Source organism: Drosophila ananassae, chromosome 2R (genome assembly GCF_017639315.1).
Source record: "Drosophila ananassae strain 14024-0371.13 chromosome 2R, ASM1763931v2, whole genome shotgun sequence".
In the NCBI taxonomy this organism is placed as follows: Eukaryota; Metazoa; Arthropoda; class Insecta; order Diptera; family Drosophilidae; genus Drosophila; species Drosophila ananassae.
The window spans coordinates 22,586,488-22,604,372 of NC_057928.1; the positions used below are offsets into that span (position 1 = coordinate 22,586,488).

The 17,885-nt window shown below is 42.7% G+C and overlaps 1 protein-coding gene across 1 annotated transcript; it reads right to left on the minus strand.

Moving 5' to 3' along the window:
* Nucleotides 1–2,097: 2,097 nt before the first annotated feature.
* On the minus strand, nucleotides 2,098–16,509 carry LOC6507818 (homeobox protein Nkx-6.1). Its single transcript, XM_001956374.3, has 4 exons — nucleotides 15,243–16,509; nucleotides 13,635–13,820; nucleotides 8,401–8,597; nucleotides 2,098–3,054 (listed from the first exon to the last, which is right to left on the minus strand). Exons 1-4 carry the CDS (start codon nucleotides 16,198–16,200, stop codon nucleotides 2,827–2,829), a joined length of 1,569 nt encoding a protein of 522 aa, XP_001956410.1. The 5' UTR covers nucleotides 16,201–16,509; the 3' UTR covers nucleotides 2,098–2,826.
* Between the last annotated feature and the right edge of the window lie 1,376 nt (nucleotides 16,510–17,885).

A 17,885-nucleotide genomic window follows, 5' to 3' on the forward strand; every position in this document is an offset into this window, starting at 1 on the left:
GCCGGGCGAGGAGCATCCCATGTTGTCGTGCTATTTACGGCCAGCACACATACGAGAAAACCAGCCAGAGTCCTCGTAATTCTCCAGGCACTCTCTTTTTCAGTGGGCGGAGCTCTGACTCCCAATTCTATCGATTTTTGAGGAGTGCTTCTTTAATGTTCTTGCTGAACTTTATTGAATATTGTGCGAAAACTACTACAAAAAGAAAATCTTAAATCTACTTAACAGGCTTGCAATGATAAACTCCGAAAATGCAACAAGCTGAGCCATTTAAATATACTATATCCCATCCAGATCAATATCTAAGCCCCCTTAAAATCCCCTTAAGTGTATGATTTTCAAAAATATCTAATCTTATGCAATGCCATCGTTTCACTCAAAACAATAGAGCAATTAATCAAATTATATTTGACACGCCGGTACACAAACAAACCGAATTGGCAAGCCCTGTTCCTAAGTCGGCTGGCAATATTTCAGCAAGGAGATTAGTAGACCTCAGGTCCCAAGTCAAATTGTCCACCAGGGACACGTTTCCACACAGGAACAGTTTATTGTGTTTGCTTTTTTTTTTTTTTGCAGAAATTCTATTAACCTCAGCGTCAATAAGCGGCTTAGCAGGGATTTACCTGAAACCGATCCACAGAACAGATCCCTTTCGATTCGAGAGGCCCAAAGAAAACCAATACCGAGCACGTTCGACATATCCTAGGGACGCCTGCGCAGCTGGCGAAAAAGTAAACCTCGGAGAACCTCATTCGAAATGGCAAATTCAAAGGCAATTCACACTCGGTCGTCAATTGCTGGAAGTTGACTCTGGGCGCGTACTGAGACAATGCTAAAAATTTCCGGAAGTTCATCCGATTGCCTTTCTATTCTCCTTTCTTTTTGGGAAAAACGTGCCAGGTTCAATGAGTTCCATGAGTTTGCAGAATTCTTCTACAGAAGAGCCGCCCGCCGCCTGTTCTTCGTTATTTTGATCTGCGATCCAAAGCCTCTTCTATGGACATCACGTAATACAGCGGCTGTTTACTGGTCTGCCGCTAATGGCTCGTCTAGGTAATTATCGCCGGTATGCTAATGGCATTTTGAATGGAAATGCCCCCTCCCTACCCAACACCTCCGCCAAAAGAAAGACTATGACCCAAGTGACCGATTGTTTGCCATTGCATTCGCTGTTAAAGCATGATTAATGTGGGTGCTCCATTAGATGGGAGTCAACAATGAGGCAGGCAGCTCAGGCAGGCGGAGCAGGCAGTTCGGTAGTTGCAACAGTCAGAGTGCCGGAGTCAGAGTGGAGTCATTAGACCCAGATTCAGGCGCGGATAATGTGGCATTCGATTCATGATGGGAGCATGAGAATTGAAAGCTGATTTTGAGACTGTGAATGAGCTGGTTTAGTTTTCATGAGAGGGGTTTGGTTAAAACATTATTGAAACTTTATAATTTGAATAATTATTCAAGAGAAGTTTCTTCTGTAATTTTTATATAAAAATACTGCACCCTGTATTCCCACAACACCATCTATTACTCCCTTTTATATAGTCCCTACTTGTTGCATTGAAACCTCTTCTCCATTCGTGGCACCTTGGCGGGCGTTCATATTTTAATGATTTTTATTGTTAAGGGCCACCTCACCTACCAGATTTCTCCCTGATACCGTCTTGAACCTGCTTCGATTTCATTCATTGCCTGTCCAATGATTTCTACTCATATGCTCGCTTGATTGACAGTCAATCAATCTTGTGGCCTTAGCTTGATTCTATTCACACATTCCCCCGGATTCCTGGTGACGTTTTCGCCGTCTCCTCTCCGTCTCGTTATTGTTGGCCAAAAAGAAATACTTTCGGGCTAATCCTTTTGACTTTGTCCGTTTGACGGATTGCCGTTGTGACTGACTGACTTCATGCAGAGGAGTGTCTAATGCAGATTTCCGGTTTGTAATTGTTATGAGTCTTAAGCCGGGACTCTTATTGAGTTTTTCTAGTAGGTGTTAGCTGATCGGATTAGAGTTAGAGGGGTGGGAATAACAGGTGTTATTCACCTTCTGCCCAAAATAAAATAAAAACACACACTTTAATGCATCAATTTAGTATTTTTCTTTGCTTTTTATTTTTCATCAATTCGAAATATTTAAAATTAAAATTTAATTTAAATACATTTTACATATATTTTAGTGGCATAGTTAATCGTCGCCTGCCCATCGTCCTCCTCAATATTTGTGAATATTGTTGCGCAATCTCAGTTAGCGTAGTTAATCGTTAATATTTTATATATTTATATTTATTCTTTAGTTGTATGAACTAAGGTCTGTTCTAATGCACGAAATTACATTAAAGTTAGGAGTTAAAAACTAAACATACATTATGTAATAAATTCAGTTTAATTTTTGTGCTTGTGCCTTAACTTTTTTTTCTTTATCTTCTTACCAATTAGCGACGTCAATTAAGTTTTATATTTGCTGTAGTTTTCTACTTTTTAAATTTAAATTAACATAAATATTTACACACCTAATAAACAAAGTGGAAAAGGTTAAGTAAGATACATAGCTTAGAGGGGAAGAAAATGAAGTCTTCAGAAGACGGTAAAGTGGCAAAACCTTGGAAACTCGAACCCAAAAACAAAAAACCTTTAGCTGCAATTGCTTTTTCTAGCTGCTGCTGCTGAATGCTTTTGTGGCTGCTTTTTTGTATTATTTTCTTTTGTTTTTCTTTTTTTGCTTTTTGCTCTAGCTAGCTGTCTAGCTAATTAGCTGGCGCTTTGAAATTTATTTTAAGTGTATTCCATTCCATTTCATTGCGAAGAGTTCTCTTAGTTTGTAAATTCGTTTTAATGACGATAATTATCCGGCTGCTGCGACGACCCGGAGCTGTTGCTGCGACATCTCTTGCTCTGGGCGGGATTCTCACCCATATCGAGACTCTCGTTGTCGCTGTCCATGGCCTCGCTGCAGTCCCCGTCGTTGTCGCCGCCCATGTCGTCCTGTTTCCTCTTGGCCGTGGCCATTTCCGCCGCATGCCGTTTGCGCCATTTGGTGCGACGGTTCTGGAACCAGACCTGCAAAAAAACCAACAAGGATATGGAGAATTTAATTCAAGTTTTAAATCGAAAGTTCGCTTGCATGTGTAATTAGGCGAGTCACATTGTCAAAGTCATTAAGTCAGAAGGGGGCCGGGCACAACAGCCCATAAGTCGCATCATCAACGCCGGTTAACCCTCAATTAAGACAATATTAAGCCCCTGGACAGCCAGAGGGCCATCCACCCATCCAGCCAGCCATCCAGCCAGCCAAATGGCGCTGCCCAGAAGCAGTAGCAACATCAGCGGCAAAAACTATGCACAAAACCATGACTAACGTCTTTGGCTGCGCTTCATTTTGCCGGCCTCGTTTACCAAGCTCACTCAGTGGCAACATATGTTGGATAACCATGCCAGCCACTCCCTTCCTTGGCCCGTTTTAAAGGAGGATTCACCCACCGAACCAACCAACCAACCAACCAACCACCCACCGCCTTCTCCCAAGCACGTTTCGTAGCTTTTCCGAGGCGTGTGCTGCCTCAAAATCGGCATAATTTCTACATTTCCCTGATGATGGAGCAGATTTTTGGTAGCTGTTTGCAGTTAGAATCATTAACAAAGCTCTAAGTGGGCACTTAATGTAAGAGTTCTGTTTAGCATAGGCTTGAAGAGTACTTGGGACTGGGTATAAACCAGAGAAGATTTCATAGATGTTGAATATTAATAGGAAGAAATTGTTAAATATTTAATATAAAATAATATTAGCTAGATATTCTCAGACATCTTCAGTCCAATTAATTTCCATTACAAAATAAACATAATTACCTCTCCCAGACTATCATAACAATGGCTCCATTGGCCCATTTGCGAAATCAACGCCAAGGACAATGGCCCAAAGGTGCAATTAAACCAGATACAGGATAATTTACAACTTCATTTGCACATTTGTGTAATTATTATTTGCAACATTATGCGAAATAAAAATACAATTAATATCTGCCGTGTGTTACAAGCCGCAGAAGCAGTAGCATCGTCCAGATACAGACACAGATACAGATACACCCGTAAGATACAGCTACAGTGCCTTGGAAAAACAACAGACAGGCAACAAAACCAACAAGAGCAACAACATTAGTTGGCATCATTAAGGCTGCTTTTCATGGTCATTATTTTTTGGTAACATCTGTGTCCATGTTGTTACGGGATTTGCTACTGAGCCCTGGGCAAAAAGGAAAATTGAGCTTGGGGCAGGCGTGGGGAGTGGCTGGCATCCTAGAGTTTTCCTTCAACTTCCCACTCCTCCTCCTCCCATTTTGTCGTCGTCATAACGGATGGTGTATGCCACATCTAGCACCCACTAAAGTATAGTTGTTGAGGCAATGACAACAGATTGCCGCAGGTTGGGGAAAATATTGAAGTTTCTTTAAATACAACTTCCTTTTAGCTTTATTAAGCGTGTAATAAAATTGATTAAATTTTCCAAGAATCATCTATCCGTGTAGACTCCCTTTAAGGATGTTAGATCACCCACACACTCTGCCGGACAAATGGTTTCAACACTTTTATGGCCAACAGCTGAGAACTTAGATACCCCGCCTTCTGGCAGGTACAGACAAATAGCTGATTCTGGAGATGGTCAAGGAAAAAGGATTTATGACAGCCAACATGTCAAAGTCAATCAAATATTGTGGCAATCAATTTGACTTGGTCGCGTTACGCTTCGATTTCGTATTGGGATTTATTTATTGCGTCAGGAGGCCAGCCAGCACCTCCACAACAAACATCACCAGCAAGAAGGCTAAAAAGGGAAAACCCAACCCGTCCGCAGACAAAAAGGAAAAGAAAATGTTATAAAACATGTTCGATTTTGGCACCACAGCGGGAGTTCCTGGGCCGGTATTCCTGGGCCGGCCATCCGTCAGGTGGGCCCCAGATAAGGATAAAAAGTGTTATGTAAATTTCGTAGGAACGGACGGGATGTCAAAACCTCAAAGCGAAATATATGACTCTTTGGCCAAATTGGAAATTTATTTGTTTACGCGTCCTGTCCGGGGTCACATAGGGGTACCAGCTCCTGGTTCCTGGATCGGAGGAGGGGTTTTTGTGCCTCTGGCGGGGGGTAGATACTTAAAAGTCATGAAAATTTACAACATGGCTGCACACCGATGGCCAATACCTTTTTGGTAACATCGACCTCTGACAAGTTGGCTTCTCCCCCGTCTCCCCTTTTTTGGGTTTTTTGTTTTCTTGCCCCTCCTATTGGTCCACAGAATTCCCTATTTTTTTATTTATTTATTTTAGTAAGTGTGTTTGCGTTTGTGGATCCCCGGTACCGGTCCCGGTCTCGGTCCCGATGTATTTTTTGTGTAGTTCTGGCTCGTAAATTTTCGAATCCGTAGAGCCGGCTCGCCCTCGCTCTTTATATGGGCGCTCTTTCCGTATTTATGTGAGTTTGTGATTTATTTGATTTGGTATTTTGTAGCCATAAACTTGAGGCCAACTCTGGCTTCGAGCCATAAAATGCATTTGGTTTCGATATTTGTTTCTTTTGGAATATTTGCCTAATTGTTGAGCAATGATGGCGGCCCTAGAAGACCTCTACCTTGTATATGTAAATTCCTAACCAAAAATAAAAAAAACACAGGCCAAAAACCCATTCATTAACACACAATCAAATCCATTAGTCGACAACAAAAGAATTCTTCCTCATCCCGAAAAGAGAAAAAAATCAATTAGACATTATTTCACATTTCTGTCATAAGTTTTTATGAACTGGGCCCATTGTCAGCTTGTTGGCCTGTCACTTTGCCTCGGCCATCATCGGCATTGGACATCAGTTGGCCATTGTCGTGTTGGCCAAAACTGTCGTTTCTGACAGTCGCCTCGAATTGGATTTGGTCCATAAGCTTTCATTATTCTGGTGCTAATTATGCGGCTGGCTCTTTGTCTTCTAATCAAAGGTAACAGATCATAAAGAGCCATTTTAGTCATAATAAAATAGTGTTTCCATCTACGGACAATGTCACTTAGGCCACGTTCTTTTATGGCAATTGAATATTTATAAATTCTAAGAAATGAAATGGAAAAAGCCAAGCTGGATATCCCATAACTTGTAAAAATTATCTTTTACTTTAAGCAAATTCCTACAAATGGCAGATCCTAAACCTCCTCGTTTCCATAATTTCCATCATCCACCTACTATTTGCAAAACAATGCCAAAACCAAAGTGTTTACATACATTGACTGGACAATCAGGGAATCCAAAATGCCATTACATTTATGCAAAACAAGAGTGAAGTGAGGGCAAAAATCACGAAAAAGCTATAACAACAAAACATGCTATAATTTTATTGCCCGAACTCGACTGGACCTCCTAACTATAGGAGGACCACACACACACACACCCCCACCCGACCATACACACACATGGAATGTCATTAATAATGGCCACAGACGCTATAATTCACAAGAGGACAGGGAGGGAGGGGGCTGTCTGCCCCGCTCATAAGAGTGTACAAAATGGCGACCATTTGCATTAAATGATGGCTAAAACGGAAGGACGAAAGGAGTGCTCTCTTTCGCTCTCTTTGGGGGCCAAAAACGGTTTTAATTATGATAACAGCGCAATTATTCTTGTCAAGATCATTTGGCCAGCCGCCCACTCAGGCCACTTGCACTGAAAGAAAATGTTCTAAAGCTAACAAATAACTTGTAAAAATGTGTACTTTTAGTAAGTTATTTTTGAAAGTGCACTGTCTGCTTTGCATTTTGTCTGTCTGTCATAATTTGGCTTTGTCTTTCGGGGGATGGGCGGCTGTTGTCCAGTTTCTGCCTTTTTGTTTGTCAATTTGCATACTATCATCGTCATGACTGTTTTTCATCTGGCCCACACATACACACAGTCACTCGCACACATGCACGCACACTAATTGAATATGTATGAAGCTGGCAGGATGGTCGCCTCGTCGTTTCGCCTGGCCATGTCCTTCCTGCATTCTGTGCCATTCGGGGGTCCAGAATTTAATTTACACTCACCCAAAAGTCATGCAGTCATTTGGCATGTCTATCAGAGAGACGAGACGAGATGAGCCGGGAAAGACTGAGAGAGACAGAGCCAGAGGCAGAGAAAGAGAAAGAGACAAGGACAGAGAAAGGATATACCAAGTGGAGCTGTTTCTGGAGGGGGGACTCGAATCCAGAGACGAGTTCAACCCGAAATCCTGCAGTTTCCATTCATCTCTCTGTCCATTTGTACTCGTCATCAGCGCATTCTCTGCCTCCGTTCTCGTCCCTCGTCCTGTTTAGTCCTTAGCACAAAATGACGCATATTTAGCTGCAGCTCAAGCCATCAATCCTGAATGTTCATCTATCTATCTCTATCTCTATTTTGTCCCTGTCTCTGTCTCTGACTGTGTCCATGCCCTGTGCCTCATTCTTTGGCAATTAATCATTTTTCCTCATCATAAACGTGATTTCTTTTCCACTCCTGATTGCGCTCAGTTGTGTGGCGAGAAAAGGCTATCCTTTGGATGGAGGACGCTGAGGGGCCACAAATTAGTGGAAAAATGTCACACAAATGAGGCAATCATGTTCTTCCGATAGGGAAATATGATTTGGAATAGATAGTCATTGAAATATTTGGATATAAAAGTGCCAGGACATCCCTCTTACCTCTTATGAACTTGACCAACTCTTTCGCTAACACCACCGAGCCAAGCAATTAACTTACCCGGCTTACACCTTATTTGAAATTACCCGGACACAACTCAGATACAGATGCGCGAAAAAAGATACAGCTACTCGTGGAAGAGATACAAATCCCAAACCGGAGACCATGACACGTGCGTTTTCCGGGTCGGATTACAACAAAAGTTGATGGCAACAAATTTGACGACACAAAGGATTTATTTGTTGATAACATTTCCTTCGTTTTTATTTTGTTGTTGTTGATATGGGATGTGGGTGGAGAAAAAAAAGGAACTTTAAAATGGTGTTCCACGAGGGTGGAACTGAAGAGTAACTTGGGGGAGTGGGGCAGAATAACACATTGCACTAAGCCTTTGGGCCATGTCCCTAGGGGCCGGGGGCGACCATTGAGACCCATTGGCGCCATTTTGTATTCCGGGGTAAGGCCGAAATCCACGAGATTTGCCTTTCAATAAAAATGCAAATTTGTGAGGAAAGTCATGGCCAAAATAAGCGGAGTTTCGCTCTCCTGTCTACCTTTTTGTGGAGTCAGTTTTTTTGGGTTTTTCGGGTTGATTGCCTCAACCGCCATTTTTATGAGTTTTTAATTTGCATTCGCCGAAGGCTTAAGTCTTAGTTCGAGTCGGGATTTGGGGGGAAGGATGAGTTATTTCCTTATAATTATTATTTTTTGCTTACCTTAACCTGCGACTCGGACATTCCTAAGGCATAAGCGAGCTTGGCACGCTCTGGTCCGGCCAGGTATTTGGTTTGCTCGAAAGTCTTCTCCAGGGCGAAGATCTGCTGACCACTGAATGTTGGGCGGGTGTGTTTCTTTTTACCATCCTTGTCGTTCGATGGATGGTGCTGATGGGATTGCGATAGATTTGCCGACACTGTAAAGAGATGACACAAATATAATCATTATTTCTTAGTTCTCAGAGTTCCTGGTGCCCCAAAACTTTTCAAATTCAATAAAGTTCTACATCTACAGTACCTTGTTTACAAGCTCTACTTAAAATCTATACTTTGCGCCGCTCCCCCAAACATTTTAGAATAATTATGAATTGTTAAATGATGTCGCCATAAAGATGTTGCGACAAAGTTGTTGGCGCATCCTGGGGTGGTTTGGAAATGGCTCTGTTTCGTTGTTGCGGCATAAAAGTTTTTGACATTTATTAATTGTTTACGAGGCGACAGCTGCTAATTTGTGGAGAAAGTTTTGGGACAAAGGACAATCCTAAAGGTGTTTAGGGGATGACAAGGAATATAGAAGTTCTTAGTAATATATACTCTTTCCATATATCCTCGCAAAATATTATTTTTCTGCCCACATAATAATTGCATACTAATTACAAGTGGGCCAAATAAAAAATTCCCCATGCACACGTCTGCACAATTAACAAACCGAAATTGACCGCAGCAATTTATGGTACAAGAAGGAGGGTCCTCGGGAGCCTTCATTAAAATCAATTAGCAAAAACGACAACGACGACCAAGCAGCAAGAGGCCAATAAAAGCCAGCCAAGTGGTCTGAAAGCAAAACGCCCACCAGAAGGCCACGCCTGCTCCAGAGGGGGGGCAGCCAAGTAAGGGGGGAGTTACGTGCCCTGTTGGCTCGTAAAGTCAGTCAAGTGGACATGGTCGGAGGGAGGTCATAAAATTAAACGGTAGCAGTGGGATTGGCGAGAGACCTGAAGGCGGCCGGGCTGTGTGGGGGGTGGCTGTCCAAGGGTGTCTGGTCTGTGTGTGTGTGTGTGTGTGTGTGTGTGCTTTCAATTAATGTCACCCCATTATTAAATGATCCCTAATTATGTGAAATGATTTAACTAAACATGCACGACGCCAGCAACCCAAAAGGGGTGCGAGAAAAGGGAAATGAGGTTGGAAAGGTAAACCCACAGACAGCCGTTGTCCTTAGAAGTGGGTGGCGGTGGGCTGCCCGCCACTTTTTGGGTTGAAACTTTGTGTCCCTTTATGATACTTTGGTGCCATTTGCGCAGAATTATTAATTTAAATGGTTATTTCTAACGACTCGTACAGATAAGAGAAATTTTAATTTGGGTTAAACCAAAAAGTTGGATAAGAATCGAATGGAATAAGGATATATTAAAAATGTTTGTAAAAAATAAAAAATTAAAACTGCTTATGGAATATATTTCATTTTTTTGTTCGCAGACAATTCGAAAGCTTAACAGGACTTGTCAATAACGGACCAGGACTAGGGGTAGATGGGGCATCCAGCATGTAACAAGCGTAATCCCTTGCAAGAAAAATTGTAGCAGTGATAATTTTTTTTATTCTCTTTCGGCACAGCTATCCCCCTCACACTGGCTGCCCGGCACGGCGGTTGGCAGCTGCGTCCATGGAAGGACCCTCATAAATAACCGACAAATATGAAGCGTTTATTTGCTCATGTCACGGCCCTCAAACGCAATGCAATGAAATGGAAATGGCAGCGGGGCAGGCACTCTCGGACAGGCAACCCTCCACCCCATTCTGTTTTTGTTTTCTTGCGCCACCCCCACTCCCACTCATTCACGCCCCTCGTCGAGTCCTTGCGTCCTTCGCCTGAGTCAGCGGCAGTTGTCTATAATCGCATAAGTCACCCTGTTGGCATCGCTGCATTTGCACTTTTTTCCGTCACTGGAATTCTCTTTCTCTCATATTCTTTGCACATTTTTTTATTATTTATATTCCCTTGCACAAAATACATATTTTTTTTACGGCTCTAATATATTTTGTCATTATTGTGCCCTTCTGCCTTCGGCGGGGTGGCAAACTGAATAAGGCCAAGGTGGGCGTCAACTGTTTGGGTTTTCGTTATTGAAAATATTAAAATGTCATTTATTATCTGGCGTTATGAACAAATAAAAAAAAATGAGGAGAGGCATTAGGAGGCTAACTAGAAATACTGATAGGCAAGTGCTTAGCCTTACAGATTTGAGAGACTTCAAGGAAGAACATGTTTAGTTTTAATTAAATTATAAATTGATTTGAAAGTGTAAGACCTATCCACTCCCTCATTAAACTGAAAATCATTTACAATCGCTTCTCACATTGAAATAACAATCTTGTAAAACGTTCAAGCCAATCTGGTTGTTGGGCATAAAACTCCACACTGGCAAGCAATCTGCACCTTTTTTTTGGTGCAGGAACACCAGGTATGTGGGTAGTAAAGGACTTGGCTCTGGCTCATTAAGTGCCACTGTTGCCGTCCCTGTCGGCAGTGTTTTATGGCCTGTTTTATGCCCGATTATATGCTTAAAGCACAAGTTTTACTGGCTGGATGGGGAGAAGAAGGGCCCAGCCCGGAGGGGATGACACAGAAAATGCCACTTGAATTTTAATTAAACGCAACAGCTAGACGAGGCTGTGGCGTCCCGTTCACTCCCACTGGGCCCCGGGCCGGCTGTCTTCATTAAGCTTAATGAATTGTGTCAAACGTTCACTGCGGTTGCTCTGGCTGTCCCTCTCCGGATTTATGATCCTTTCTCCTCTCGTCCTGTATTTACTTTTTATGCCAAAGTTAATTATTTCATTAGCAGAGTGCGGTTGGCCGCTTTATTTTAATTTTGTTTTTAATGAATAAAAGCAGCAAGTGGCAGTGGCTAGAGTTGGTTACCAAAATTACACATATCTATTTCATTATGACTCAGAAGCTATCTCAGTTGACCCATTTCATTGAATTGTATTTTCCATTTGATAACTAACCTACCCCACCTATAATCCCTATCATTCCTAATCCCTTTTTATCAATAATAAATAAAATTCTGCAATGAACTTGCATAAATTGAATGCCAATAAATTGCCATTAATGAATTGCCAGACAAATATTGATAATGAACAATCAAAATAAATGCCATGGTAGCCATAAACAGGTGGAAATGCATATATAAACAAATAGAATATTAAATGAAAAAATTCCGGGCTTAATCAAAGAGTAAATAATGCCGGCTGCAAGCACCCAAGCCAAGCTAATCAAACCCAATTGCATTATTAATAACAAATAAAATCGACTAAAAAATGGGAGAACAAAAAATCATAGCATACTTTCGAGAGCATGGAAACAAATTCAAATAATGGCGATTATTATGCATGTGTGTGTGTGGTGTGTGCGCACACGCATACCCTGACAGCGGGAAAGCTTTCTCCCTTGTTAACATGACAGCCTACAAGCACATAAACCCACACTTACCCGCCCACCAACAGGCTTATATGCTTCCTGCTCCATTTCGGAATAAACAGAAAACCCAAAAAATAAAACACAGCCACCCCTGGCTTTTGGGGGCTCTCGCCTCCTTGCTAGATAATAATGTGGCAACATATTCTGTGTCTGCCTTTATCTTCCTATATAATACATTATATATGTATATAGCCAGGCAGTCGGTCTGCCTTAAACATTTTCCCTCCGACTGCTCCGACGAAAGTTTTTTCCGTCTGGGCCCAACAGCTGTCGCATCTTTGCAGCCATAAATACGTGTATGTGTACAAATAAATAAAAAATAGATACAAAAAATAAATAGATGTACGCTTATGTAAATAGGGAATATATGAGATTGTTTTCAGCGTCGGCCAAAGTTAACCAAAACAGAAATGATGTGGAAACAATGAGGCGGAGCCACTGACAATTGAAACATGTTTTTCAAATTCAAGTTTATGTTTATGGCCTCTTGTCTGAGAATCTCGAATATAAAGTATTGATTTTCCTTTGTGCAAAAAAGATGGTCAATAAAACTGAACAGATTGAGTGTTTAAGGCTTTAAGATATAGTCGTAGAGCGTATTCTTATATTTTTGTTTAAATCAAAGTGTGTGTTTGTGTAATCCAGAACTTTGGCTGCCTTTTCAGACTACCTCGTTTACTTCTGACTACTTCTGATGTCCCGTAAACTTTTCCACCTATTCATTTTCTACCTATTCCACCTATGCTCTGTTTAGCAAATCAATTAAATCAATATTTGCTTAATGTTACTGGCCGAGCTACCAAAAGCGTGAAAATTCCTCGACACCTAACGACACACTTCAGAAATCAAGTCGAACACAAGACAAACATAAACACAGAGAGTATCTGCCACGATTCGATTCGATCGCCTGAATGCAGGAAAATTATGAACGATTTCCGACTTTGGGCCAAGACTATTTGTGCCGACTCATGGCCGCAATTAAAAGGCAAACAGCAGCAGCAGTAGCCCACAGCACTAAATCAAATCAATTGCCAATGCGAACCCAAAGACGATAACGACGATAGTGATGATGATCGACTTTAAACAAATAAACAATTGGAGAGAAGAGAAGATGGGGATGACAGGGAAACGAGTTTCGAACTGGTGGCACATTACTTAATGAGCTTAGCGATGCCTATAAATAGATGTAATAATGAAGTAACCAGATCAGAAATCTGAAATCGGAGAGACCAGTAAATTAATTTTTCATATGTGGAGCCAGAGCCAGTGCCAGAGCCATCTCAACCCATCGTCAGCATCATTATCGACTTTTGTGTGGAGTCATCGAGAGAGCTCTCCTCAGTGAACCCTCCACTGATCGTGTCAAAGTGATTCCTCAACACTTATTAATGAGTTGGACAATGGTGCTGCAGCTAGCCCCCTTTCCTTCCTTTGTGAGCCATATTGGTAATCACTTGAGAAGCCCATCGCCTGATCACTGCGGTGATCATTAGTTGGCCATTCGCTGCGCTTTGTTAACGGTTGCCCAGATCGGATCCGATTTCGAATCACTCCCTGCTTCCCTGCCTCCCTGCCTGTGGGCCTGTGGCCCGTTTACAGGAAGTCGGTCGAAATGGCAACAGCGCGAGAGGTGCGGCCGCCGTGACAATCGTAACCAAATTACGCACCCGATTCACCAGCCATCTCCCATTATACCTTTAGAAATCGATCCATCAACCGCAAATTAGTGTTTGTCCCCACTACTTACTCGTGTTGGAGAGCCGCTCGCGCCACGCAATCGGATTGGCCACCAGTCCCTGCAGTCCGGGCCAGTACAGGTGCGTGCGGTCCACGATGTGACCCGCGTGGGTCTTCAGAGGCGTCCCTTGGCTCTGCGACAGATACTGGGCCATGCCCGCCGCAGCAGCAGCGATGGAGAAGCGGGGAATGCCAGCTAGAGGGAGAAGTATATTATTAAAATGAATAATTAATTAAATAAGTTTCAATAGCTAAATATCCTTGCAAACTCTCACAACGAATAGCCTCATTAAAAAGTCTTAAAAGATCATATCAATCATGATTGTCAGCAAAAGTTTGTCGATTTCATGATCAGTTGTGTAATCACCATCGAAATACCCAACCCCATTAACTAATCCTCTGAAAAGTTGGCTTCCCCATCAATAGATTTTCGCTCAATTTGTTCTCAGCTGGCCTGGCCTGGCCCGGCCCGGCCCGGCCATGCTAAAAATTTTGTGCCCACTCATGCTGAACTCACACACACAGTACGGATTTTGTTCGAATTAATTAAAAGCCATTAAATAATTTGTCATAAAAAGAATGAGAAACATTTTTGGTAACCGAAACCGAAAACCATTTAAACGAGAAAAAAAAATCGAAAAGAGGAACAGATGAACAGATGAAAAAAAAAAATGAACGAATCAAATCACATAAACGCCCTCGTTAAAAATAATTAAAAATGTTATGGCAAATTGTCAGCACCCTGTCCGTCCGTCCCTCAACCACTAACATGGCTCACAATTGGTCCACATTTAACTGTCGAAAAATCAGAGCCAGAAAGGCAGAAAGCCAGAAAAAACAAAATCATTTTAGTGGAACGACAGAGCGTCATAACCACCGGGGCCACCAAACAAACCAAAACCAAAAAGCCAGCCCAGAAAGCCAGCCCCCTTTTGCCCACGTTTTTCGTGTGTCATTTTGATTTAATTACAAACAATTTGACAACTAATTGCTGCAACATTTAACGTTAAAACGCGTATCTCATTACGTTTTGCGGCAATTTTGCAATTGGATATTATAACCATTTCGGATCTCATACATATATTTGAAACGTTTGTGCCCAATTTTGGGAATTGCCCTGATTAGGCAAAGGGTCAGGAAGGGGGTCGGCCACCGCAGTGGGTGTTGGGCGGTGCTCTGGCGGCAATTGCCTTTATTGAATCATATGGAATCATGCCAAACCGGATTCGTAAACAAAACACCATTTTTTTTCTCGTTTTTGTTCGTTTTGGGGTATCTCTCGCTTTTATTATTTTATTTATTTTTTTCCCCCTGTAGTTTTTGTTTGGTTTGCGAAACGAGTTTTTGAAGCATTTAAAATATTTCGTCTTTTTTCAATTGTTGGTATTCGTTGCTGCATACATAATATCCATTGAAATGCAATATATATTTTAAAGTTGCATAATTGGTGACTGAACTGGTAGGGATTGCCAGGGGAAGTAACTAAGTTTTGGGAGGTAGACCTCCCTGGTCTCTTTTTCTTTCTATTTAAAAATGAACCCTCATTTATAATTAATAAATAAAATGTAGATCTTTAATACTTTCTTTCAAACCCCCTAAAATCCTTCCCCCTACTCACCTCCTGTTAAAGCACTTAGTCCTGCCGATGTGACCGGCGGTGGTTTGGAGAGGATCGTGTCGATGCCATGTGGATTGGCGGCTCCCTGGCTATTCGTGGTGGTGGCCGTGGTGGAGGACGAAGAGGAGCTACCGCCCGATCCCCGGTCACTGATCAGATGCGAATTTGGACTATGGCCGTAGGAGAGTCCATTTCCTGCTTGCGAGGAACCTCCGCCCCCACTGCTACTTCCTCCCTGGACACTCTTCATTTCCGTGGTCATCGAGTGAAGGGCGGCCAGCGGGGGACCCAGGAAACTGAGTGGTAGCTTGTGATCCATGGCATTGTTGTTGTTGTGGTGGAGAGCGGCATTACCGCTGGAGTGATGATGATTGTGCAGAGCCAGAGGGTTGACCCCGTGGTGATGGTGCTGGAACTTGGCCCGCTGGCTGGAGAGGTTCTCGGGACTGTAGTCGCTCGACGGCTGGGGCGGCGGGCTGGCGGACTCGCTGTTCTGGCAGGGATCCTCCCCGCCACTGCTCCTCTGACTGAGGGCATACGACTTGGCACTGTCCACCCCGGGACTGGAGTTGTGCTCGTACCTTGGCGATGGAGAGGAGTCCGAATGGAGTCTGGAGGAGGCGGGCGGAGGTGTGGTCGAGGGTGAATCCGAATCCTTAAGGCCACCACCATGTGCCGCCTTTAGCAGCATCAGAGGACTGCTGTTGTTGTTGTTACTGCTATTGTTGTTGTTGTTATTATTATTATTATTTGCATAAACTGCCGCTGCAGCGGCTGCACTGTGGTAGTCGGCCAACTGCTGCTGGTAATCCGCTGCCGCCATCGCATGGGCGTGGACATCCGCGAATCCATTGCTCATGGCCGCCGCCAAATGGTGGCGCTGGGCCGCCGACGGGGGCGATCCCTGGGCGGCCGCCGCGAAGCTGTGATGCCGCATATACGGATTGATCAGATCCATGTCCACCGGCGGCGTTTCGTGTCCGTAGTCCAAGCACTCCGAGTGCTGCTGCTGCTGCTGCGCCGGCTGGTGGCGATAGAAGCTCGGAGGCAGGGCGAGATTGAAGGCGGAGTTGGCGGACAGCTGAAAGCTCTGGGCCAGCTGCTTGGCCGCCACCTTGGCGTCAGGAAGCGGTACAGGTGTGGCGGTGGGCGAGGGGTTGCTGCTACCACCCGCCGGCGTGGTCAGATTCAGGAATGGACTACCCAGCTTGGCTGCACTCAGGAAGGAGGTCCTTTGTTTTATTCTTGATTCTTTATAAATTGTACTTCAACTTAAAGACTTTAATATAAAGTGATTAACTTCTTTCTTAAGAGATCACTTTAAAAACAAGTTATTTAGATTATTATTTTGCACCTTTTCATTGCTTTTTTTATAGAGTTATGATAACACAATCACTTTAAACAGTATCCCAAAATTGTTTCATATTTCTTTATTTATTATCTTTATATTTGATCTGTATATTTTCCGATTTACGTGATCAGTTTGTAGTTTTGGATTTCTGTTTAGAGCCAAGACGCGCGCGTGTCCGCTTGTTTAGGCCTACGGGTAGCGAATGATTTCGAAATTGACTCGACGGGTTTCAGTTCACTTGGCCGCACAATCTCAGTTTCAGTTTCGGTTTCTGTTTCAGTTTTGAGTCGGGGTTTTGGGCCACAGCAACCCTGCCTTTCGGCCATATATACGACTGTCTTGCTCGCTCTTCTGCCCGATAAATCTGAGTATCGCTCTCTCGCCCTCACACACACATACACACACACACACAGCCATGTTCCACAATCAGTGTAAACACAGGAAACTCCGACTTGGAACGCAGTGGCATTGGCACAAAACGAATGGGAATTTTATTATGTACATCATTAAAATCAACTATTTCGGATTCGGATTGGAGCCTGGGACTCTCTCACTCGCTCTCCCTCAGCCCCTCTCTTTCTGGCATCCTCTCCTCCTCCAGCCCCAGCCGTAGAGAGTTTCCGGCGTAGTATCCGTAACATATCGGTGTGTGGCCTGAGTGCATTTTCATGGCTTTTTCGCTGGGCCCGTGGATATTGTGGGTGGCCTTTTTGTCGACTGCCAACTCTGTTTATTTGTTTAAAAAGCTATAAATATTGAGACGACTGGCAGCTTTTTTCGCTGGCCTTATTCATTTAAATAATTAAAAATTGTTCTGGCGATAAATGAGAGCAATAAATGTTAACCGAAAACTAAGAGAAAAAGTTGGCAAAAGTTATGGGGTTTACGGAAAATGATGAGTTATTAAATTCAAAAATGGAGAATTTGAGCTTAATTGGAAAGGGATTATTAAAATCATAAATACTACAGGAGAAGATTAAAATAAATTATATATCCTTATACTATAATTGTTTTCAAGAGCACGTTTTTTATTTGCTTAAAGTCCTTACTAATTATAAGGTTAATAACTATATAAATAATATATAAAGATTTTCGTTCATAAATATTTATTCACATACATACTCTATTAATTACAATAAAGAAAATTAATATTTTAAAATTATATTTATGACTTGCTCCTTCCCCTTCCCATTATTTCAACGCCAAACTGAATTAATACGCTAATTAACATTTTAATATTATTATGTGCCTATCTGGGGGTCTGGGGACTGTTAACCCACCAACGGCCAGCG